The following is a 25,452-nucleotide window of genomic DNA, read 5'->3' on the forward strand; positions in this document are numbered from 1 at the left end:
TATCCAATTTTGGTTTCTCAGCTGAGATTTCCAATCAGCCTGCATTCGGGTTCAGTCTTGATGGAAACTGCTGGCCAGACCTTGTTCTACTTACATAACACATCTTTAACTCTAGGGACAACCGTGAGAACACACTCCTGGCGAAGGAAGATGGAGGTGGGACACTCATGAGACAGGAGCTGTCGAAGCAGCGTGTGACAGCACCCCAGGTACTCACCATGGTCGTGGGCGAACACCAGCAGGTTCAGCCTCATCAGCATCTGAGCCAGATCATCATAGCGGCCACAGTGCTCCCCAGCACCGTGGGACACAAAGATGAGAGCCCTGCAAGGGTAAGAAGGGAGCCGGTTAGGAAAGCCACAGAGCACCGCAGCTTGTTCAGAACCCATCGTGGGCTAAACGTGTCATTCAGTCAGTAAGGCAGGCTGTGGTTAATGTACTGGGCTGCAGAACCAGGCAGAACGCAGCCCAACCCTGGCTCTCTCTGCAAGTTCTCAGCAAAGTGTGCCACGAGACCACTTCTTCACCTGGAAAGCCGTGCGACATGCCCATGGGTTCTTGTGAGGTCATTGGGCCTCATCTATGCCAAGGGCCAGCCAGAACACTGACATGTGCAGCCCCATCAGGACTGCTTTCCTACTGGGCCAACAAGGGGAATTTAGATTCTTCTTCTTCTTTTTTTTTGGTAGTACTGGGACTTGAACTCAGGGCCTCAAGCTTGCCAGGAAGGTGCTCTACTATTTGAGCCACACACCCAACCCTTTTTACTTAAGTTATTTTTCAACCTTGCACTTTTTGCCTGGGCTGGCTTCAGACCTTGTCCTCCTATCTCCACTTCCTAAGTATCTAGGATCATAGGTGAGTGCCACCATGTTCGGCTGGAGTTTAGATTTCTAAATATCCAGTTTGCAAGACTCAGTTCTTAGCTGGAGTCCCTTCAGGCAAGAAGTGGACATTGTGAGGAGCACCTGGCAATTTCTGCTGATATTGTTGGGGGGCAGGGGCCCCAGAGCTACCCCCTCCCCCACTCTAGTGCACAGAGCCCACATGAGCAGTGCACATGTGCTGGGGAAGAAACCAATATGCTCAATTCTGCCTTCCCCACAATTCTTCTCAGTCAAGCCAGGTAAGCCGGCAGTGATGACAGCAGCTTTTTATCTGCCGTGTATTTCGGTTTTTGAGAGAATCACCCTGGTAGTCTGTCCTGTCCTCTTCCTGAAAGCACAAGGGAAATGCTTTCTGCCCTCTGTGGAAAGCTACTGTGCCCTGCCACTGTGGTGGCTCAGACTGCAGTGTGGACAAGTCACACCTGCACTGTGCTTGATTCCAAGCTTGGCAGATGGGTTCCTCCTGTCTCCCTCAGCTGCTGAGGAGCATGGCTAGGACCTCCGATTAGTCATCCTCCATCTTCAAAGGGGCTTTGCTTCCAAAGGGATGGCTTGAGTGTTTTCACACCCTTGGGAAAGTACTTGCTGTACATGTTGAGCCCAGAGCTAATAGGAGCAGAAGAGTGGTCAAGCCAGCTCCTGCAAGACATCAGCCCCTCACTGCAATCAGAAACCTCTGGCAGAGGAGAACTTCAAGGTTGCATTTAAGGCCCAAAGAAACAGCACAGACATCATCATTTTACTTAAGATAGATCCCCTCCCCGGTGGGAAATGCTTGGCCCCTCGCTCGGTAGCAATGCATTCTGCCCCAGCGGGTCTCAACTCCGACCACACAACAGAATCACCGGATGGTTCTGAAAACTGTTGAGGCCACCCCCAGAAGGCCTGGGTCTAACTGCTGTGGGACTGGAGAAGCTCCAAAGTACATCTGTGTAGATCTGCACATCTGCTCTTATCAGTCAGACCTGGGCCCCACTGATGCTCAGAGGATCCGTGAAACTCAACAAGAGTGACAATGCTGCCACTTCAGGGCTAGGTGGACCACAGGCTCTGGCAATCAAGGGGTGGAACCTTTGGAAACTTGGTGCTGTCTTTCCGTGGAAGAAGCTGCCCATCACAAGAGACAATGTCTCTCTCCCTGTCTCTGCACCTGCAGGCTCAGCTCTCCCATCCCCACCCAGCCCCACCCCAGTCCCTGTGGATGAGCTCAGACCCACACAGACACCATGCTCTTTCTGGTCTGAAATTTCTACTCAGTGAGTAGATTTGCCTTGGTTCCTGGATTCAGATCTTGCCTCAGTTCCCACTCACTTTTACCCGAGATCTGGACCTGAGTCTGTCTGATAGAATCTGCTTGGTGGAGTGAACTCAAATCCAGACTATTACCACTGCAACAAGCAAAGCCTGGCTGCCTCTGAACGCCCCCCACCCCCAGCCCGTCAGCACCCCTCCCCTCATCCCTGCACTTCCCCACCTCCCTGCACACAGCTTCACACTTCCTTCTCCAAGCTCAGATCCGCCAACCAGGACTGTGCAGCCAAATGCTTAACTGGAGGTGGGGGTGGGGTGCCATATATGCTGGCCCTTCTCCACGGTGTAAATGTGTCCCCACTGCCAGTATCCAGCTGTTGATTATGTCACTGGAAGTCCAGCTGAGGAGAGGTGAGCCCAATCCACTCTCACACGCCGGCCGCTCGAGGGCACCACTGGCCAGTGCTCTCCCACCTGAGCCTCTGCACCTACCCAGCCTTCCCCTGGGGCCTCCGCATCCCTCAATCTCTGCATTCCAGCTTTGCTTATCCCATGGTCTCTGGCTCAGGGAGGCCTCTGACCATGGCAGTGGAAGCAGCCTCTCCAGCACTTGCCTCCAGCTACCATTGTTTATTGCTGGATATTTTCTTCTGCCTCCCTAGGAGCAAGTGAGTGCACAGGCTTACCATCTCGTTTACTGCTGCACTGTGGCTGAGAGACTCGGTGGGGCAGTGGAGCTGAGTGGGGAGTGGTCACCCTACTGACTGGAGGACTTTCCACCAAGCTGAGTCCTGGATTCTTCCATCTGCTGAAGTTCCCAGGCTTGGAATGCAGGCCTGAGGCAGGAGCCTCCCGGGGCTGCACTTGTGAGTGAGGCGGCCATCTGCTTTCCCACTGCTCTCCCCCCACCAAGCAGACCTCCCCCACCTGCTGTGGGTGCAGCCACCATCACCCCTTCTCCTATTCCCTCTGCTCCCTCCCCCGTCCATCCTGGGTCCTGCCCTTCCCAGCTCCCTGTCTTTCACATTTGTCTCCTGTAGTAAAAAGACTTCCCCCAGCTCCAGGTTTTCTATGGAAAGTCCACTTTCACCCCAGGATGCTGGTCACCACTTGGAAACTTCTCTTTTGGGATTTCTGGAAACATTAGGATTGCATTTCTGCTTTGAAAACATCCATGGCTGAGCACTGAGAAACCAAGACCTGCAGTCAATATGCATCACAGTTGCTGGGAGGCTGTGAACAGGAAGCAAATTCAGAAACCAGAACAATAGCCTGGGCGAGCCACCTGACTCCTCAGCTGGCCTCATGGGGTGGTGGCCACTGTGACACCTAAGATAGTCCAGAAGCATGGCTGACACTTGCTAGAGCCAGGCCCTGGGGACTTGAAGAGAAATGATGTCTCTGTCCATGCAGAGTGTAGGGTCTAGCAGGAGAGACAGACGCTCCACTGGGAACATGCTTGAGCCTGTGTTGTGAGAGGGCCTGAGCACAAAGAAGGGCCCTATCTGAGCTTGCAGGAGCAGCCGGGTGAGGTCCTGAGGGATGTATTTGAGAACTAATGCCCAGGCCTGGTGAGAGCTGTCCAGGTAAGGTGAACAGGTGTGCCAAGGTGTGCCCATTCCAGACACAGAAAGGGGGCCCAGTGTCCGGACCCTGTTTGAGAGAAGGAGAGGAGAAGGGAGAGCAGCCCTAAGGTGCGGGCAGCAGCCGAGTCCAAAGGCCCAGGGCAGCACTGGGGAGCTGGGGTACTTCTCCAGAAAGAGGATGGCACAGAGCAGGCAGTGACCTCAGCTTTGTGAAGTTCGCCTGGCTTCTGTGCAGAATGGAGCCAGGAGATGATGTTTGTCCAGGAGCTGATCCAGCCAGTGGACAGTGACCCACCCCCTCCCCTCTCCCCCGGTGCCCACATCCTCAACAAAGAACGGCAGCCAAATACCAGCAGAGAGCTTCTGCAGACAAGGCAGGACCCACAGCAGCAAAAATTAGGTTGCAGAAGAGGCTGGCAGAGATCTTTTTCCTGGAACTTCCCTAGTGGCTGCAGCCAGTCGGGAGCCAGTCATTCAGGGAGGAGGCAGCGGCTGTGGGAGGGGAGGCCAGCCCCAGGAGCAGATGGCCTGCCTGGCACCCAGCCCTGGGAGGCGGGGTCGCTCCCAATAAAGCCCTGGGATGAACAAGACACAGAACTTCTTAGAATGTGTAAACTGCATTACACATGTAATGCCCTCATTACATCACATGGCTTTTCTTCCCCCACCAAAAATTCATTCCCCATTTCTTCACTGCTTAGGCAACCAGCTTCTCTGGGTCCCAGTTTGCTTGTCTGTGAAGTGGGGATAATTCAGCAGCTCCCACCTGTGGGAGACCGTGCTGTAAGATGAATAAGAAAATGTGGATGGCAAGTTCCAGGACCTTCTGGCCTCAGAAAGCCTCCATAACCATCCCCGTGGAACCATCTTGAGTTGTCCACACCTCTGCACTGCAGCTTCATGTGCTATGGAGGCTGAGGGCTAAGCCATGACCCTCCATAAGTTGATTCCTAGACAGCCAGGGTTTTGGTTTCTCCACCTGTGACATGGGGCCCTGGGGCTCTTTCCTGCCTACCCTCCCCACACAGCACCAGGCTTCTCTAGGGGAGAACATCCATCTGAAGTAGGCTCTGCCCTTCTTATGAAGAAAGATTTGGAGAAGCATGTGCTTCTTGTTGGAGAAATGTCCCATCCAAGGGCCAAGGTCACCATTCCCCACACTGGGCAATGAGTGTGGACATCACGAGCTCTGCGTGTGGACATCACGAGCAATAGCCCCAGTGACCCTTCCAACACCCCAGGAGGGGTGGGAGGGCGTCACCGGCCTCCCCAGGACAGCCTGTGTCCCTAGCTCTTGCATCTCTGGAGCATCCCACTTACTCACTGAGGCGCTTGCCTCACCACCACGTGTCCCAGACTCCTGCCTGGCAAATCTTAAGACTTTAAATTGTTCACAAGTCCCATCTGTCCTGGGTCTGTCCTGGGCTGGCGTGTGGGTCTGTGAGAGTGAGTAGTTCCCTTTCCTGTGACTAAAGCAGCAGCCTACGGGCTCTGTGGAGACCCAGTTTTAACTTCTGTCCCCTCATGGGGTCCAGGGCTCCAGCTCCTCCCTATCTCTCACAGGGTGAAAGAACAGAGCCAAACCACCAAGGGCTCTGGCATCTCACAGAGGAAACTGGAAATGGAGTTCTCCTCAGTGACAGGGATCGATAACGCCGAGCTCATCTCATGATGAGTGCCGATGGAGCGGGGTGAGGTGTTGTGTCACGGGCAGTGCTAGGAGCTGACACTGGCTCTGGCTAGACAGTGGCCTGACATTATAAAATGGACAATTTCTTTAACCCTCACAAGCCGGCGGGGTGGGTACTGCGGTACTATTCCTCATTTTGCAGATGAGGAGTGTGAGGTTCAGACAGGCTGCCCAGCTTGCCTGAGGTCACACAGCTAGTGGGGGTTGAACCCAGCAGGGTCTGAGCCCAGCCAGGTGGGCTCACAAATCTGCCTTCTCCACCACCGTGTAGTAGAATCGTAAGAGGAGGATACCACGTACATCATGGTGCCACAGTGTGTGCTCAGGTCATGCCCCAAAGGTCCCTTTGCCCCGAACAGCTTATCCCTGTGGCCTCCTGTCCCCTTCTCACACCCTGTCCTCTAACCACAAACAAAGAGGCTGGTCCTCCAGCAACTGGTCTCAATCTATATCCCTGACTTGGTGTGGATGGGACTCCTTTCCTGTGAAGTCCTTAGCAGCTATCCAAGAAGGGTCAGCTGCCCCTTCCTGGGGCCCTATAACCTCTGGTCACACGTCCATCATCCAGGATCGTCATAACCTAATGTAAGCAGATGTGGTGTGTGCTCCAGTGGTTCTCCCTGGTGTTCTGCCCCTAGCGGGAGCAAGGCCTCTGCTCTGCAAACACTGAATGAGTGAGCAAATGCATGCATGGAAGGGCTCAGAAGGGAGACATCCACGGGCTGGCACACCCAAGGAGCTCTCCCGGGGCCCAGAGGGCCACTCCTAGGGTTATTTACTCAACGGTCTTTAAGGCCTAATTCCCTACATCAAATCCCTTCCGCCTCAGCCTGGACTGCCTTTGACCCCAGTTGGAACAGGTACAAACACGTCCACTTCCATGGAAAGGTGGAGAGAGGGGGACAGGAATTGGGGGAGGGGCACAGGCAAGGGGCCACCTGCAGGAGGACTGGTCTGGTCCCCTCCAGGGCCTCAGAGGCACTGCAAGCTTCAGGGCAAGAATGTGGAAGGGTGGCGCCTCCATGGCTGGAAAGGAAAGTTGAGATTTTGAAAACAGAACAGGAACTGGACAGTGTCATCTGATGAATGCAACCAATCCTAGTTCCTTACTAAAAGGCAGGCCTTGCATAGAGGAAACAAGGGTGCCATACAAGCATAGTAAAACCACAGCTGAAGCCTTCTTATAGCCTCCTGTCATTCAATACACCTTTTGCAATGTCCCATTCAAACCCAGAGCAGCCTGGCCTCCAGGGGTCTCACTTCAAATGTTCCTGCCCACCCCTGAGCCATGCATTGTGATTGTCATGAAAGCACTCTGAAACAGAGGACCTAGGAAAGGCCGAGCTAAGGCATTCAGTGACAGTTTACATCAGGACAGTCACCCTGATGCGCCATCACCATGCTGCTCATGAAGCAGTGTCCTGCAGGGCCCTGGTGCCACACCCTCTGGACTTAAATCCTGGGTTTACCCCTCACTGGCTGTGGACTTTGGACAAGTGACTGGGCCTTCCTGTGTCTCACTTTTCTCATCTGCAAAATGGGGATTAATGACAGCATCCACTCCCCAGAGCTGAAGGATGTAATGGCAAGGATCGTATGAGTCCAGTGCCCAACACAGTGAATCCCTGATCTACACAAATGAATGCCATCGCGTCCCTGGGCATGACCTCAGCCCAGGGACCTCAGCATAGGACTTAGTGACCTATGCTGTCTCATAAGTCAGGAAGTGCACTCTGAGATGCTGAGTATTCAGACAACTTTACACACACTTCTCCCTCCTTCCCGGAAGCTGATCTGAACGCCCTCCTCTTAGCCAGGGCAGTAAGTGGCTTCTCCAGGATCTCATGGGAGAGGGCAAGGGGGGCTCTTTGTGTCTCTGAGGGGTGGGAGGGAGAGACTGAATGGCTTCTGTGAAGAGGAGGTCTTTAGAAAGGACACTGGTGACTTGAGGCTGCTGGAGATCACCGGTTGAAGATCTGCTTGACTCCACGACCCCAAAACAAACACAGGCTCCCGCGCTCCTCTATCACTGATCTACTAAATTGATGCTGACATGAACCAAGACCCAGCACGCCTGCCTCATGGAGCTGGCAATGGAAATCATCTCTTTCCTCCACCCTGCCCATCCTGCACCCTAGCCACCGCTCCAGGCTGAGTGCGTGGCCTTCTAGACCACAACTCACGAGCCCCAGCTGGCACTTCCCATAGGACCCTTGCCTGTAAGTTGGGTTCTCCCCACCCCACCTGCTCTGATGGTGACCCCAGGGCTCATGCCCATACTTGCCCAGGCCTCCCTGCTGGCCTGTCCACTGGAAAGTGCAGCTGAGGTCCCCATGTGCCTGGAACTGCCTGTCCAAAGTGCAAGGCTAGTTATACAGTGGCCAGACCAGCAAGTGTCAAAGGCCCCTTCCTCTTCCTCCTGATGTTCACACACTCTCTCCTACCAAATCCAAGTTCAGAAATAAAAAACAAATGTGTTACCCACCACCCAGCTAGCCGCCACACTCCCTCCCTTCTGAACTGCACTGCGCTCCTGTGCATACGTGTGTGTGTGTGTGTGTGTGTGTGTGTGTGTGTGTGTGTGTCCGTGTTGCTGAGGTAAGGACAGATCTAGGCCCTCCCACCTGCTAGGCAAGCCTCTGCCTCTGAGCTGCACTCCAGCCCCAAGCTGCTCCTTCTATTATGAGCCTCCCTTAGATTACTGAAATCCTAGAAGGGTCCAAAAGCCCACTGTGGACACCGGACTGTCCTGCCTCCTTCCTCTTTTCTGTCTTGGACCCACACTATTTTAAAGAATCTGAGATGCATGTGCAACCTCCAGTATGATTCCACATGGCTGCTGGCTGCGCTGTTTGTGTTGAAAGTGTTTGTGCATCTCTTGGCTACCGACACGTGCAAAAGGGGGAAGAAATTCTTATTTACTTATGTTATACTGCTGAGTGAACCCTTGGTTACATCTCCCCAGACTCCTCCCAGGACACTGCTGTATCCTTTCGTGGAAGTTTTCCACGCTGCTACTGCCCCTTCTGCTCTTGTCCTTCATTGACCTTAATGTGATCACGCCACACCCAGAGGCCACTCACTGAGCCCCAGTGTATCTATCTGCATCTGCTCCTTCCGAAACCTGTACCCGTCAACCTGTTTTAAGGTTTTGTGTTGGGCTGGGGTAGCTCAGTGGCAGAGTGTTTGCCTAAGCATGTGCGAGGTCCTGGGTTCCACCCCCAGCACCAAAAAAAAAAAAAGATACCTGTGTTAAATTGACTCATTTGCTTCTCTTTTTTCCTCTCCCAGACCATAACAGCAGAAGACACATCTCTGTGGGCTCTAAACGCTCTTGGAGGGATTAGGGGAAAACTGGGGGAATGGGAGAATGCACACTTTAAACTTCACCTCTACCTGGGTTTGAACCCTACCTTTGGCAATCGGGAAAGCCATTCCCAGCCTCGGAGGTCCTGCGTGGAAGACAGGAACAACAATTCTTGCTTTGCATATGCTTGAGGACTACACAAGAGTAAACTGCCTGACAGATGTCTGCTCTCCTTCCCCCGGTTCCCTTCCTCTGGGTTTGCGTGAGTGTCTCAGTCAAGGTGTCTGAGAGCGTGGGAAGGGATGGTTTTCCTGAGAGAGATGAGTGTGGACAGCCCTGTCCTCACATGGTGGGTTTCTAGTTTGTGTCTTTAGCTCTGGCTCACAGGACGCTCTGCACACCTGTACCAAAAGCTGACCACACTCAGCCCCACCAGGGCCACACGGCAACATGTTTTCACCCCCAGCCATCTAAGTCAGAAGGGTCTCCGGCCCTCTTGGCTGTGGACCACATGGAAACCTGCCCAGCTCCAGCCTGCTGACCACCCACTTCCACCAGAGGAGTGAGGTGACAGAGGGGAGCCAGGCACACGGCTGCGTGACTGCCACCCAGCACATTCGGGGCTCAGCCTGCAACCCGAGGGTGTCTAGGGAGACACAGACTTGGCATAACTCCTAATAAACCGAGGTTACTGAAACATAGAAAACTAGGTTGTGTGTGCACTTGTGTGTATGGGTTGTAACAAATAAAGTTTTATTTTAAAAATGATATCAATAAATTCTGCGTGTCTATGTGCACACCTGCTGCTGGGTTAGGGTTCCATACCAACAACTCATTCCCCCATTCAGGCTCAACTACAGCCCAGTTTGTTGGTTAAGATGCTAACTTTTCCCCCAGACTGGCCTTGACTCACATTCCTCCTGATCCCGGACTCCCAAGTAGCTGGGAAGATAATCGTGAGCCACCACGCCAGGCACTGTTTTGTTTTTTTGGTCTCACTATGTAGCCCAGGCTGGCCTTGAACTCATGATCCTCCCAGCCTAGTCTCCAAGTTCTGGGCTTTCTGGTGTGGGTCACCACCCCGGCAAGTCCTCACATCCTAAAGGCTCCACCACGGCCGGGGAGGGCCGAGCAAGACCTAGGGAGCCCTTGTCCAGCTCACAGCAGGAGTGTCCAGATCTCCCGTCAGAAGGTGAAGGTGTGGCCAGCAGAACTGGGCGAGGTGACTGTAGGGTGAACCAGGAGTCTCATAACTGCTCTTCACAGCCATCAAAGTTACGTTGAGGAGGAATTAATGTTTCTGGTGAATTTATGAAGTGGAAAAAGAATGCCACCGAATCTCCAAATAGGTAATGATAAAAAACGCCCACGCCCACTACACACAAGTTATGTGTGCTTGAAAAAGGAGCACGGTCATCGGAGGAAGAGAAAAATACCAACAAGCATAAAGAAAGGAAAACCCACCAGCAATGCTGTCACGAACGCCGATTTACTTCCTTCCGCTTTCTTCCTTTCCATACATATTAAAGTTTGTTTACACTTAGCTATAATTTAATTGTACATTTATAATTAGAATTTACCACTGCAAGTACAATTTGTAATTCCAGTCATGCTGCAGGTTCCACTTTGGGCCCTGATTTCAATTCCTTGACCTAGGTCTGTGGGGTAACATCAGGGTCGCTGTGACGGCAAATGCACAAAACGCTGGAGAAAGCCCAGCACCCGGGAGGTATTTAGGGAATGGCAGGTAGGCGCATGTAGTTTTCAGCCACCATCCCCCCAGAACGCAGGCAGACACCGCTGACCAATCACCGCCTCCTAAACCCACGGCAGACACCGCTGACCAATCACCGCCTCCTAAACCCACGGCAGACATCACTGACCAATCATCGCCTCCTGAATTCACGGCAGACACCGCTGACCAATCACCGTCTCCTGAACTCACGGCAGACACCGCTGACCAATCAGCGCCTCCTGAGCTCACGGCGGCCATTACTGACCAATCACCGTCTCCTGAACGCACACTAGACACCGCTGACCAATCATCGCCTCCTAAACCCACGGCAGACACCGCTGACCAATCATCGCCTCCTGAATTCACGGCAGACACCGCTGACCAATCATCGCCTCCTAAACCCACGGCAGACACCGCTGACCAATCATCGCCTCCTGAACTCACGGCAGACACCGCTGACCAATCACAGCTCCCTTTCCTGCTGCACCCAGGGTGCGTGAGCCTTTTTCAGCACTGCGCTCGAGACAACCACGGCTCATCCGCTCGCACTGGTTCCGAGAAGCTCCCACCCAGTTTTCCCCAGGACTGTGGCAGCACGGAGCAGAGCACCGGCCGCCAGCATTGCGAAGCCCCGTGGAGCCGGTGTGCTCATCGGCCGAGCCTCAAAACCCGCGCAGGCCTCGGGAGGGCGAGGCGCTGCCCGGGGCTCCCAGCGCATGTCGTTCGGGCCCATCCCGGGGTTCCGCGGCCTCAGGCCACAGCTCTCCAGCCGGTGGTGCACTGCCGGCGAAGGAGGCCTGGAGTGGTCCACTCCACCTGAATTCCAGAGTGGGTCCACCCTCAAGTTACCCAACAGCACAGCCGCGTGTCCACCTAAAAGCAAACGGAGCACTGCGCAGCCCGACGCAGAGGGCCGGGCAGCCTGGTGCATCTCAACAACCGACTTACCATGCTGCTGACATCTCCCGTGGCACTTATCTCATGTCCCCACACCTGCCCGGCCTCGGCCCTGCTGCCCATCTAGCCCGCTGAGCCCACATGCCTCACCCCTGCAGTGCCAGCCGGTGGAGGAGCCCAGCCAGACCCTGCACAGTGCCCTCCCCGGGCACCCCTGCCACAGCCTCCCACCCCCAGCGTGCTTGTCCCCGTGTCCCAGGACTGCTGTCCACTGGGCTTCTAGTCACCCTGCTCCTTGACTGGCCCTCCTGTCTTCTTCATTCCATGCAAGGCCTCCCCGGAAGTCTGGGGTACAGCGGGGTCAGTCTGAGTCCTGCCTGGCCCCCAGCCTGGCTTTTTGTAGGCAAAGAAAAATGTCCCCAAGATGAATAAGAGCACCGTATGTCCTACGTCGTATTTCCTCCTGATCTTTCCAGAGTCAATCCAGCCTGTTTTCTGAGCTGGAGGGCCCCTGAAAACCAAGTCCAGGGGAGAAAGATGGACCACAGACCTTTTATGGTTGTCCATGTCTCCCTTTTATATGCCCGAGATGTCATTACTGTTCAAAATATTTTAGATTCGAAAACATATGATCAAAAATCTGCCTGGAAGCAGTGACCAACTGAGCACCTGCCTGGCAAGCATGAGGCCCTAAGTTCAAATTCTACTACCTTGGGAGGCTGCTGAGGAAGGGGAACTAGCAGGGGAAGGAGGGGAAAGAAGAGCGAAGGGGGAGAATATTGTAGAAGTGTGACTGTGGCAGGATGAAACCCACCAGAAACTGCTCCAAAGGAGGGGGAGGAGGAAATACAGCTAAGAAAGAGTAATACAGATGGGTGAGCTCGATCGAAGTACATTATATACATGTCACAGATACCACAACGAAACCACTTTGTACAATTAATTTGTGCTAATAATAATTTTTAAACACTCCAGTACCACATACACACAAAAAAGAAAATTCTCTTTCTAGTGTGAAAGAGCCAATGTGTCCCCAACCCTCCCTCATCTGTCCACCTACACCTAGGTCATGCCACACAGATCACAGGCCTGTGCCAATACTTTACCTGCACGGGTTAATCACGAGCTGAAGACGCACCGTAGGCAACTGTTGCACTGTGCCTCCTCCCCTGCAGTAGGGTTGGTGTCCTGACTCTGTGACTAGTCACCATTGTGCCTTTCGTCATGGTTTAACCACCTTTGTGTGGAGACAGGCAGCAGCCTGTTGAGGGCCACCTGTTTGACTCATCCTAATGGTCTGGAGTCTTGTTTCTGTTGTCTAAAAAGGTTTGGCGCTTGGAAGCATTGCTTTGCGCACAAGCAGTGTGTGCTCAGCACTGACTGGTATTCCACGGTAAGAATGTGTGACTTTCTCTCCATCCTCCTGTCAACCGACCTGTGGGTGGTTTCTGGTTGGATATGGGGCAAGTCCTGCTGCTCTGCACGTTCTTACCGTCTTGATGCCCGTGGGCAAGAGTTTCTCCATGATGTCTTCAAGAAATGTGAATGTCAGAATTGAAAGGGAATTGCTTATGGAAAGCACACAAATGAAGCTGGTAGCGAGGGAGGGTTCTTCGCACGACTGCCTGATGGAGATGATCATAAAAGACGGCCAGAGCCACGAGTCTGCCTGGGGCTCCACAGCCCTACACAGAAAGTCCTTCTGCAGGACATCTGCCTAGCCCCTGTCTGTTCAGCTTCGACTGATGCCACCCTGGCAATTAATCACTGTGACCAAGGATTATCGTTTCAAAACATCTGATGTCATCCTGCTCATTTTATCTTTTTCCCATGGGTGTTTTTTTAAACGAGGAAGTCCAGGGGCTTGCTGTGTAGCCCAGGTTGACTTCACACTCGTGTCCCTCCTGCCACTGTCTCCCAAGTGCCAGGTTTACATGTGCGTGGCACCATGCCCAGGCCCTCATTTTTATCTTCAGAAACTTCCCTTTGGCAGGGTGCAGTGGCGCACACCTATAATCCCAGTTACTCAGGAGATCAAGAGGCCAGCCAGGGCAAAAAGTTAATGAGACCCTATCTCAAGCAATAAGCTGGGTGTGGTGGCATACACCTGTCATCCTAGCTATGAGTGATCCGGGCCAACCTGGGCATAAGTGCAAGACCCTATTTGAAAAATAAAGCGAAAAGGGCTGGGGTGCGGCCTGAGAGGTGGAACCTCCTGCCTGGCAAGCGCAAGGCTCTAACTTCCCTTGGCTTCGACCTCCACGGCTTACTGTGGCACACGTAAATCCCACTGCAATGCCCTGCTGTTCCCAAAAAATACCAGTATTCTTTGGAGAACCCTCTCTGGTTGATTTTCATCAAACTGACCAGCATGGAGGTGTCCAACGTGACCAGGTTCTAACAAGTTGTTTCCAAAGAAGCTGGCCAGCTTGCACTGCTGCCCATCGAGGGTGAGCACACCTCCACCCACACCTGAGCCAAAACTTCAGCTCTCAAGTGGGGCAGGTAAGAACAGCACCTCCTTGGGGTGTTAATTTCCATTTCCCATGGCAACCAATGAGGCCGAGCATCTCCTGGCACCACGATTGTGAGTATCCTCATGTGCCTGCCTCTGCCTGACAACTTCCTGTTCCAACCGCCACACCCAAAGCAAAGGGGGCTCCTGGGTGATACCACCCATGGAACTAATCTGTCTTGCCTCTGGATTCCGCTGTTCCTGGGCTTGGGTATCACTGGCCCTGTCCCTCTGGGTTGGAATAGCCTGTTTCTGTGTTCTGCTTCCTTCTTGTCCCTCATTTCATTACCCAGAGCAGTGCCTGGCACAGAGCAGCAGCTTGATATGTTCCTTGATGGATGTTATCAGGTTTAGAGAAAAACTGACTCTTTCCAGCAGGGAATAGCTCAGATGGAAAGACACTCTGGCTTTAGATAAAACGCTGGCTCTGGACAGAGTCCCAGTTCTCTGTGACCAGCCCAGCACACAGTAAATTCTTGGGGGGCCCTTGTATGGACAGCACACATCTCTGGGCTTCCACCTCTGACTTTCAGCTGTCTGCTTTGCTCTGGACCCCAAGTCCTGAGTGTCCTGGGCTCCTGACTGCCAAGTCTGGGCCCTACCTGTCCCCACTTCTGTTCCTGGGTCTGCCCTCCTACAGACCACCTGCTCTCAGAGTCCCAGGACTTCCCTCCCCGAGGGCTCTCCCCCAGTCCTCACCTCTCTTCATTTGTTCTTTTCATTCCCTCTCTTACCACCCCCAGCCCTTCTTACCCCAGACCTGAGCAGTACAGCAGCCTCCTAACGCAAAGCCCTGCCCCCAACCTCTCCCACTCAAATCTGTGCTCCCACAAACTCCGTCTTTCTACTGAGCCGACAGCCAGACATTGCCAACAGCTCAGCTCTGCTCCTGCCTCTTCCCGGCTCTCACCCCACAGTTCTGCTGCAGCTCCTCCCACCCCCACCTGCTCAGAAGTTGCCCATCATTAGGAGGCCCTGATAACCCATGCAGGGCACCATGCCCATTGGGTCCTGCGAGGGTGTGGGTGGTCAGAAGGTCTCATAATGAGCTGAGGCCAAGGGTGATGTGGCCAGAGAGAGAAGGAGGGCAGAGCAGGCAGGAGGTGAGGAGTAGAGGAACAGCCAGGGTTCCCACAAAGTCCTCTGGAATAGGTGGGCCACCTGCCTAGCTTCCCCACATCTATGGACTCACTGTTCTCACTGTTCTTAGAACATCATGGAATATCCGGTGCAAACTGGCAGGGACTAAGAGCCTGAAGAAGCCAGAGGGAAGGAGGCTCACAGTGGGGAGGTCCACTTGTCCAAACCCTAGCCATTATCACGGGAGATCTTCCTATCAGCCCTGTATCAGTCAAACACCATTACTGTTCCATACAATGAAACATCCGACACAGGCTACATATGAACAGAAAGAGATTTGGCTCACAGCCCCGGAGGCTCAAAGCCTAACGAGACACAGGCCCTGGTGAGGGCCCATAGGCTGTGTCACACATATGCAACAGCAGTGGTGGCAGTTTGAATGGGAGCAAGATGGTCTCCAGTCAGGAAGCAAATGGGCTGGGCAGCCAGCATGCTCCTTTACAAAGGAGAAAACTCAAGGGGTCTCATGAGAACCACTGTCTGAGGGCATGTCTCCAGTGACCTAACTTCCTCCCACCAGCCCCTTCCTCCTAAAGGCCCCAACACCACCATCCTGGGTGCAGGCAAGGCTTTTAACACATGGGCCTTTGGGGGAGACATGACTAAACCACATCCAAACCAGAACAACCCTTTGATGCAAGTCTTCCTAGCACCAATTTTACAAATAAGGACACTGGGGGTCAAGAAGTTGAAATCAGAATTTAATCTACCCAACCTTGATTCAGTGGTTTGCTCATTCCACCACACTACCCCAGAGATGAGCTAGGTTGCATCCTTCACTGCCGTCCTATGGTGCTCATGTAGTTCTCTGACCTTGAAGAAAGGTTATTCTTTCAAGAGAAGCTGAAAGAGATTAGGCAAGTAGCATCTTGCCATTTTGCCAACATATATTACCAGATATACCACCTCAAGTCCTTTCCTACAAGGAGGATGTGCAAATGAGGTAGAATGAATGAATGAAATTCACAAGACAAGTAAGTCTCTGTCCTATTTCTTGGCTGAGGTCTCATTTCTTAGCTATGTCCCAAATTTATCAGGGCCTCTGCTCATCCCAGAGGTACTCACAAAGGAAGGTCTTAATCATATTTATTAAACATATAAATGTCCGAGAGCCTCTGTGAGAATAAAACTACATATATTGCACTTTTCATATGGCAAAAAGTATTAACATGCACAAAAGAGAGGAAGGTCTTTGGGGCAGAATTCCCTGAACTCTGATCCCCTTTCTTTCACAGTTTAAGAGTGTTAGCTGGACTGTGGCTGCTCAGATAGATGTATTTCCCAGCCTTCCTCACAGCTAGGTGTGGCCTTAGGACTAAGGGATGCCAGTGCAATGCCGTTTCCATGCCACCTACGTGGGATACCTACTTGCCTTAGACCTGCTCTTTCTCCTTCCCACGGTTTGGAACACAGAGAAGGCCAGCTTTGGCCATTGGCTGGGCAACAAGACAGAAAGAACCAACCTGAGTCTACATGAAACACAGTGGTCCTCTGAACTTGAGCTGTTAAGTGAGAGAGAAATCAACCTGTATCTTATGGACCCACTAAACTTTGAGGTTTCTTTGTTGCAGTGCTCAGCTTGAACCTTAACATATGCAGAATGTCATTATAAGATCCCTTGCAAATGGAGGACGCAGATGACCTGGGTTTCCATCCAGGCTCAGTTACTTCCTAACTCTGTGACGTTGGGCAAGGGGCTGGTCCTCTCTTTTCCTCATCTGTGAAGTGGGGACAACAGCAGGACCTGCAGTAAGAACTAAATGACAGAATGCACATGACAAAGCTGCCTGCTGCTGCCATCCTCTCAAGAGTGTTTTCTGAGCCAAGCTACCCGGAACCGGGGGAGACAGCTTTTATGTCGGTCCCTGAGTGGTTGGCTGTGTCTTCCTGTCACAACTGATCTCACTATCCCCACATCCATTTTAGTGCAAAATTTCTGGCAAGCGTGGTAACCTGACCGGTCTACGCACGCACGGGCGGAGTGTGGCTTCAGCCCTTGAGTGCCGAGTGGTGTGGCTGACATGCCTTTCCTCCCCTAAGTTCAGCTCAAATGTCCAGGTCAGCCTCAGAAGACACTGCTTAGACTTGAATTCAGAGTCAGACAGGGAAGGAGAGCCACACCAGTGCTGAGGGTTGAGTGTGAATGTTCCCTTCGAAACTCCTGTTGGAGCTTAACGGTGTTATGAGGTATTAGGAGAGAGGGATGGTGTTTAGGAGTGGAGCTCTCAGTAGGTGACTAGGAGATAAAGTCAGCAGGGCAGAGCCCTGAGGATTGAATCCTGGTATTCCAAGAAGAGAGAGACCAGTGGGTTCAGAAACACAAGTGCAATCCCTGCCTCCTGCCATGTGGTGCCTTGCACAGGCTCAGCCTCAGCCAGCAGGAGGCCACCATCCTTGAACCTTGGACCAGAGCTGGGAGCCAAAATAAACCTCTTGTTTTAATAACTTGGCAGTCTGTGGTTACGTATTGGTAACAGAAAACAGACTAAGACAGTTATTAATTAAGGGCAGTGTTTCAAAGTAGAGTTCAGGTACACACAAGGGTTCCTAGAGTATGTTTCCTTTTAAAAAGAAAAAATTATGCATCTAACGTGCATCTTAAATACATTAACAATGTAGCAAATATGCTATTGTGTCTACATGCAAATATATATTTCATAATATATTAATATTTGAACACATTTTTCCCCGGGAGGAAAAAGCCCGTGGAAGAGGCAGAGGACTGCTGTGGTTACAGCTGCAGGGAGAACCCATGCTCGTCACCAGCTGAGGCCACACTGTTCCAGGCCCTGTATCTCTTCATGAACCAAGGATCCTTGAGCACTTGTTTGGCTAGGAACTGGTTTAGGCTCTGGGGATGTGGCTAGTTAAAGTCCCTGCCCTCTCAGAGCTTCCAGTCTAGTGCCAGAAGGTAAGAAGCAAGTGAGTATGGGTAGGCTCTATAAGCACTAGGGAGACAGACTGTGTCTCTGGGGACACAGAGACATTCTGCCCCATCCTCCATGACACAGAATTACTTCCTACAGTAGCAGGGGTACTGGAGTTTCAGAATTTAAGAGATACAAGACGGACCAAGTTACAGTTAGATCAGAGAAACGAGTTCTGGTGTTCTATGGCACAGAAGTGTGACTGTGGATGACAATAACGTACTGTAGTTCAAAACCCTACAAGACAGGATCCTGAGTGTTTTCACCACAAAAAAATTATAAATATGCCTGCCCTGATGTAAACATTATACAACAGATACAAGAGTGAAACACCACATGCTATCCCACAAACATGTCCAATTTTATATATCAATTTTTCAAAATTAATTTTTAAAAAATTTAGAAAAATAGGGACAAAAAGCGTGTAAGAGATACAGTCACACTTTGTGTAACAAGTGGGTCAAGGGCAGACCACATGTATGCTGATGGTCCCAGAAGATTACACCATCTAGGGACATCAAAGCTGCTTTAGTCTGTGTTATTACACTCTGTGATGTTTGCACAATAATAAAACCAACTAAGGACACTATTCTCGGAACATGTCCCCATTGTCCAGTGACACATGACTGTCCCAGGTCCAAGAGTTGAAATCTTCCTTCCCTTAGAGGCACACATAGCTAGTTGTTGCCAATCTACTGCAAACAGGTGGCTAGCGGCCAACAGTCCTGGTGCCTAGAATGCTCCAATAATGAGCAAAGCTGACATCCTGGGTCCCCTAATTAAGCATAATTATTCTCTCCCTCCCCTCCCCTCCTCCTGTAATCTCCTAGAGGTGCAGAAAACATGTCAGTGCCCGTGAAGTGAGAAGGGTAATTGCCTTCCTTCCTCAAACTAGGTTAGAAACTTACATGGAGTTGTTCTTCCAACACCAGCCATCTCCTGCCTCAAACTAATTTGCAGCACTTTGGGGACGCAGCCTCCAGGAGCAATTTGTTTTTCGGGAAAAGACAGCTGTGCGTGGTAAGAGGCAGGAGATGAAGCCCTTCATTAGCATGTGGTCTCTTCAGAGGCCTCGCAGGGCCTGGCTGGCTCCAGAAAGGCTCTTACCAAAGGGCTCCTCGGGCCACGTCCAGATCAATATTTGGAATTGGCCTTCTGGGAAATCACTAATGGTCTGTGGAAAGCACATGGTGTGACTTTTAGGCTGGTCCATTATTGAAGAGCTTCACAGCTGTCCCAAGGTTCTGGAAAAAGACAGTCAGGGTCCAGATGTGGTGGGACTGACCCAGCTTCAGTACAAGCCAGAGAGTCCTATTTGCTGTGTTTGCTCTTGCTCTGAACATTGGGTGCCCACCTCCAGCCAAGGAACAAGGGAGTGCTCTGGTCGCCCTCTGCTCCCCGAATTCTCATAGACACCAACTAGCCTTACAGCACGCCACAGCAATGTGCAGGCCGCTGGGAGGAGGCTTTCACTATGCAGCACAGACACGTTCATGGCAAGGGAATAGCATGGTCAGGTTCAGGTGGGCTTTCGAATGGAAAAGAAGGGAGCTAGAGTGCAACCACTTGGAGAGACGCTAAGCCTCTCAACCTCACGAGGGGGCCACGAAAACTGTGGCTACAGGATGCCAGGTCTGTAACATGCCCGCAGAGGGGCTTAGGGTGAGCTAATGAGGTGTCACAGTGGTAAGTGACAGGGAAGCACCCCGGGAGAACATCAATTTATTCCCTGTTCATCCCTCCCCAGTCCTGAATGCAGAAGAAAGAGTCACAGGTAGCTTCTGCGACCCGCCTCTCGATACTAGTTTATCTCCATTTTCAGGATGAGAAAGTCCCAGGCTTGGAGCCTTTTGAAAGCCCCTGTGTAGAGCTGGAACTCAGCACCACAGTTTTGTTTTCTCCTGTGGTCACCTTCTATGTACAGGATCTCTCGAGCTAGTTCCGCATGTCCTGTGTTAGAACAGAGTTTCTCTTAACATAGATTTCAAGTAGGAAAGTGAGCTGATTTTTTTAAAAATAAAGAGAAAAACATGGAATTTAAAGAGCTGTAGCAAAAATCACAAAGGTGCTGTGAACAGTCGAGACTTGGGAGAAGTTCACCTGGAGCCACGTAACAGAAATAGTTGGAAAGAGGTGGCTGGTCAGGACTTGAGCCTCCAACATGGTCACGGGGAGATGTGTGAGGAAGGGGCTGAATAGCTGGAAAGTTTCCAGTAAGGCAAGTACCCAGGAGAGGGGTGCTAGATAGCACAAGGAGGACAGAGTCCCAGCCCCAGTCTGTCACTGGCCAGCAGGTTCCTATCCCAATGTCACCTCCATTCAAAGCCATCCAGGCCACTGGGAGTCAGCTGTCCACCTCTGTGTGTCTCACAATCACCATCTCGCTTGCCAGCTGCCAGATTCCTGAGGATGGTTTCCTAGCTCCTGCCACTGATACCATATCTAGTCCATAAAGACATGAGCAAGCCAAGTATTCTGTGCCTCAGTTTCCCTACCATCCAGCTAACAAGTTGAACTAGATCATCTTTGGAGTGCTGTTCAACCTCTCAGAGACTTGGCAAGTAAACGATCACTGTCCAGGGTATCCACTGATCCTCTTTTCTACTTTAGTTTCTTAAGGTTATATAATGAGCACATTCACAAAGAAAAAAAACAGGCAATTTTATTGACAGCACCTGAATAAGAAGCCCATCAGCAAAAATGGCAGCAGTTGGGCCAGACTGCCCATCCTGGGGAGGCAGGGGGAGGATGAGGGTCAATGTCCTGGGGTGGGGGGGTCTGTAGGCACTGGAACCCTGGAGATCACCCCTATCCCCACTGGAAAGACAAGGGCAAAGCATCAATGCAGAACTCAGAGGGGTTCCTGGAGAGGGCAGGCCTGTGTGGACATGCCAATAGCATCTAGATTCCTCTTAAAGGTTCTTCGAGGAAAAATGTTTTAAAAGACACCTGCAGAGTGAGCTGGATAAACCAGGAAACAGCAGGTAGAGCTGCTGAAAACAGGGAGTCTCTTTGTTTGGAGAGAGGCTCCCCGACCTTCCTACGAGGATGCATGCGCTGGGCTTTGTCTTATGTAACACCAGTTGTTTTTTTTTTTTTTCCTGGAAGGAGAACAGCATGAACTCCCCAGGGCTGCAGATGGCTCCCAGTTCTTCTGGGTGGTGAAATGCCAAGCGGATGGCAGTGAGCGATCAGGAATTTAGGGAGAATGTAGGAGAGGTGAGAGGAGCACTGCGATGAGTTTAAGGAAAATGGTCACAATCTCACAGACACCATGAGGCCTCTGAAGTCCACTAGGACCTGAAAGGGCAGCTGCACCAGGCTGGCATAACAAGGACAGATACTGGAGCTGGACACCTATGGTGGGTGGGTGGAGAGTGGACCACAGGCTGACACCACAGGCCTGTTATTCCCAAGCATGGCACCTCAGCCACTGAGCTCACTGACTCTTTCCCACTCTGTCTCTCATCTGTAAATGAAGCTACTGTGCCCACCTCCCAGGGCTGATTGTGTAACCTTTGTGCACACAGCTGGGTCACATGCAGGGTTCTGTGAATGTTTCATGCAGCAGAACTGAGTGTTGGAGAGAGAATGGTGCTGTTAAAGCAAACTAATTTGGGCTTAAGTCCTGGTTCTGACACTTATTAGTGTGTGGTTCAGTGAGAAGCAGTTTCTACAGCCACAAAACAGCAAGAATGGTACCATCCACCCCACAAGTGTGTGAGATTCAGGGAGGCAAGGCCAAAGAAATATCTAGCAACATGTCAGACGTGGGCCTGGACATTCCTAAATCTAAAGAAAGACAGGCATTAGAGGAACACCTGCCCTGCAGCCTTCTGAGGTGGGGATGGAGATGAGCCAGGTTCTCTCCAACTCCTGACTCATGCCTCAGTGGAGACAGAGACTGACACTGCTCATGTCTGATGTGCAGTGTGAAATTCTGAATACAAGAAATAATCAGGAAGAGCACAAGCAAGGGATTACAAGAGTCCCCTCCTCTGAGAAGCTCTGCAGCCTCTCCAGGCTAAACACCCCTCTGGACCACCAGATCCCATCACGCACACTAGCGGTTTACCTACTTGCCTTGTTGTGCTGTGAGCTTTTGGAAAGTAGCAACTACATTATCTTAAAGCTTTCTCCAGCCAACACAAGGCCTGTCAGAGTTGGTTCTGAAGAAATATTTGTTAGCACTCAGCTGCCTGGGGTCCTCCTGCTCTTCCTGATAGAAATGGTGAGAAGGTGAGGACCTCTTCCAGCTCCTGCAGTCCCTGTCCTTGAGAGCCCAGGTCTAGGGGCTGCACAGAGACCCAGAGGCTCCCAGCTCCAGGCCTGAGGCTGGGGGCCTTCTGCTCCAGCCTTTGGCCACAGAGACCATGGCTCTGGCCACTCAGCTTGGGGACTCGCTGCTCTGGATTTAACCAGCAGCCCGGCACTTGGCAGCCCCTGTAATCCTGGGCTTCCAGCAGCTGTGAACAGCACTGTTAATGTCACAGCTCCTGAATGGGACTTGGATGCTCGGACCTTACCGTGATTAAGCTCTCAGGCTTACTGTTTTGGGACCTTTGGCTTGGCAGCTCCCTAGAACTCTTCCAAGAACCAGGGCCTATAACTTCTCATCTCTGGTATCTTTCTTCAGCCTTGGTTCTCCACCCTCCTCACCTTTTGTCTACTTCCACCACCTGCTCCCCGTTTCTGCCCTGGCTACACTCACCATTACTACTGCTACCACTCCACAGGTGCTTCCACCTTCTGCTCACCTCTTCAGCCTGCTCTTCTAATAAAGATCAAAGAAGGCAAGAAATGACCACCAAAGGGAAGCCCTGTTAATGGGCCAAATGCTTCAACTCTATGGGCAGCAAAGGTGGGCGTTGCCAGGCTGACTAGAAAAAGTGAGTCAAACAGCCAACTTATATAGCCAGACAGAGAGCTGAGGCTGGAGTGTTCAAAGCACTGGCTGGATGCTGGGCTGAAAGTCCTCTGCTCAAGGCAGATGGCCACCAGGGAAGGTCTAACAGCTGTCAAAGTCAAACTGCCCCTTCCCCACATCTTAGCTTATTTAAAGGAAAAATAAACATCAAAAGGGTGCTTATATAGTACAGGACTAACATTCACACTAATAGCGCTCTAACAGTATTTAGCAGTGCTCTGCTCTTAGTCAAATACCACAGACTGATGGATGGCCACGGTCACATATTTGTCTCTTCTTGGGCATATACTTCAGGACATCCAGGCCCTTTCTGCTTAGGGTCAGGAAGCTGGGAACCTGTTGACATCTAACACCCTCTCTTCAGGAGTCCCTGACTCATCCTGAGAAGGGCTGTAGGAAGGAGTGCTATGGTGGAGCCATCCCCTCAGTGATCCCCTCTTTGTAGCTAAGACCATCCCAGTCAGAGGGAGAAGGAGACTCCCAGGCCAGCTGCTGGCCTGCAGGAGACAGGCTCTGCCAGCACTCACTACTCCTTCTGAGATAAGTGTTCTCGTCTGCTGCCCTCTGCTCTCTGCCTACTGCTGTGGTCTCTCCTTGACAGGCTTCCCAATGATGGATCTGCTGTTGAGCTCAGCCATGCAGGTCTCTGCTCTTCTCCCTGCGTTTGCTCCCACATATTCCTGAGGCCTCCCTGCTATCCACAAGAGGCCCTTTCTATCTCCTTGCCTGTACTCAGCTGCCTGTTCCATTCCCCATCAGTCCTTCTGACATTGTCCTGTCCTTCTGCCTGAAACACACTTCCCTTTTCACTCAAATTCCATCCTTCAGATCTAGCTCAGGCATAATGTCCTCAAAGCCTACCCCCGAAATGGTCCTTTTGGAAACTGTTGGAAACACAGAAAAGTCCAAAGACTCAAATGCAAATTACCCATCCCAATGCCACCACCTAGAGACAACCACTGTTTACATTTCCAGTCCCTTCTCCATGAAGCTGTTTTAAATATGGTTGGTATTACAGAACTTCCAGGACAGTGTGGTTTGAAGGTGCTGGTTCTCCTAGTACAACACTGAAGAGAACTGGTGAGACAGACTTCCTATCTTGTTCCTGATCTCAGGGAGGATGTTGGCTGCGAGGTTTTGTAGGTATGTTTTATCAGGCTGAGCAAGGTATCCTCCACTCCTAATTTTTTGAGTTTTCTAAATCATGAAAAGGTATCAGATTTTGCCAAATACCTTTTCTGTATCTACTGAGATAACAATGTGGTTTTTGTGTTTTGTTCTACTACTAATCTGGTTAAGGGGACTAGTTTATTTTTAGATATTAAACTCCTCTTTTATCTCTAGGATAAATCTCACTCGATCATGGTGCATTTTTTTTAATGTTGCTAGATTCAGTTTGCTAGTATTTTATTGAGGATTTTTGCATTTATTTCTATAATAGATATTAATCCATAGTTTTCATGTCATGGTTTTGCTTTTGGTATACTGGTAATACTAACTACTAAGAATGAGTTGGGAAATATTCTCTTTTTTTGTTTTGTTTTTGGAAGGTTTGTAAAGAATTGGTATTAATTCTTCTTCATATGCTTGCTAGGTTTCAACAGTGAAGCCATCTGGACCTGGGCTTCTGTTTGTGGGTAGCTTTTTGCTACTGGTACAATTTCCTTACTTGTTATAAGTCAATTATGACCTTCCATTTGAGTCAGTTTTGGTGATTTGTATCTTTCATTCTATAAATTTGTCCATTTCACCTAAGTTACCTAAGTTAGCTAATTTATTGGCATCCACTTGTTTATAAAATTCCTTTATAATCCTTTTCATTTCTGAAAAAAATTTATACTGTTCCCTTTTTCATTCTTCAGTCTTCTATTTTTCTTGATCACTGTAACTAAAAATTTGTTCACTTTTCTAACAGCTAACTCTAGATTCTTAGTTTCTCTATCATTTTTTTATTCTCACTAATGTCTGCCCTAATGGTAATCTTACCATTTCCTTCCTTCTGCTTGCTTTAGGTTAATTTATTCTTCTTTTGTTTTAAGATGGAAAGATAGTTGTATCTTTACAAAGAACTCTAGAACATGGATCTCTGGTTGGTAGACTGTGTAAGTGATAAGGAGTAAAAAGGGAGTCTCCCTTAGCCTCTGAAGGCACAGTCACACAGGGATGGAGAGCTCCATTTTATAATGATGCCGACACCACTCTCACTCATTTAAACCCTCTGTGAAAACTTGCTTCTTCCTCTATTCAGAGGTCTACTTCTTACCAAAAACATAAACTACAACCTCCAATGTGACAGCAGCCTCTATGCTGACTTTCCTACACTTACGCACAGAATGCGGGAATGCCTGCTGCTCACGTAGCTGTCAGGTTTGATTCAAGGGTTCGTGCAACATGAACTTGGCCTGGTTTTCCTCTCAACACCTCTTTGCTCTGCTTTCTTGAGGCAGGGTCCCAGTCCAATCCCCCTTGATGTCCCAAGATGGCTGCCCACGACTCAACTGGTAGACTCTCCTTCCCAGAAGTCCCTGGGAAAATCTTACTCATTGCTGCCTCCCACCAGGAACTCACCCATCCCTGAACCAACTGCTGT

General features: G+C 50.9%; 1 protein-coding gene across 6 annotated transcripts in view; it reads right to left on the bottom strand.

Annotated features, from left to right (window-relative positions):
* The window catches only part of Mgll (monoglyceride lipase), a 103,570-nt gene that overhangs the window by 62,996 nt on the left and 15,122 nt on the right, over nt 1–25,452 (bottom strand). For all 6 annotated transcript variants that reach the window (XM_074044579.1, XM_074044583.1, XM_074044581.1 and 3 more), the window contains exon 3: nt 218–324. In XM_074044579.1, coding sequence (XP_073900680.1) covers nt 218–324 — 107 coding nt within the window. The remainder of the gene's footprint in view (nt 1–217; nt 325–25,452) is intronic.

Source organism: Castor canadensis, chromosome 10, assembly GCF_047511655.1.
Source record: "Castor canadensis chromosome 10, mCasCan1.hap1v2, whole genome shotgun sequence".
Classification (NCBI taxonomy): Eukaryota; Metazoa; Chordata; class Mammalia; order Rodentia; family Castoridae; genus Castor; species Castor canadensis.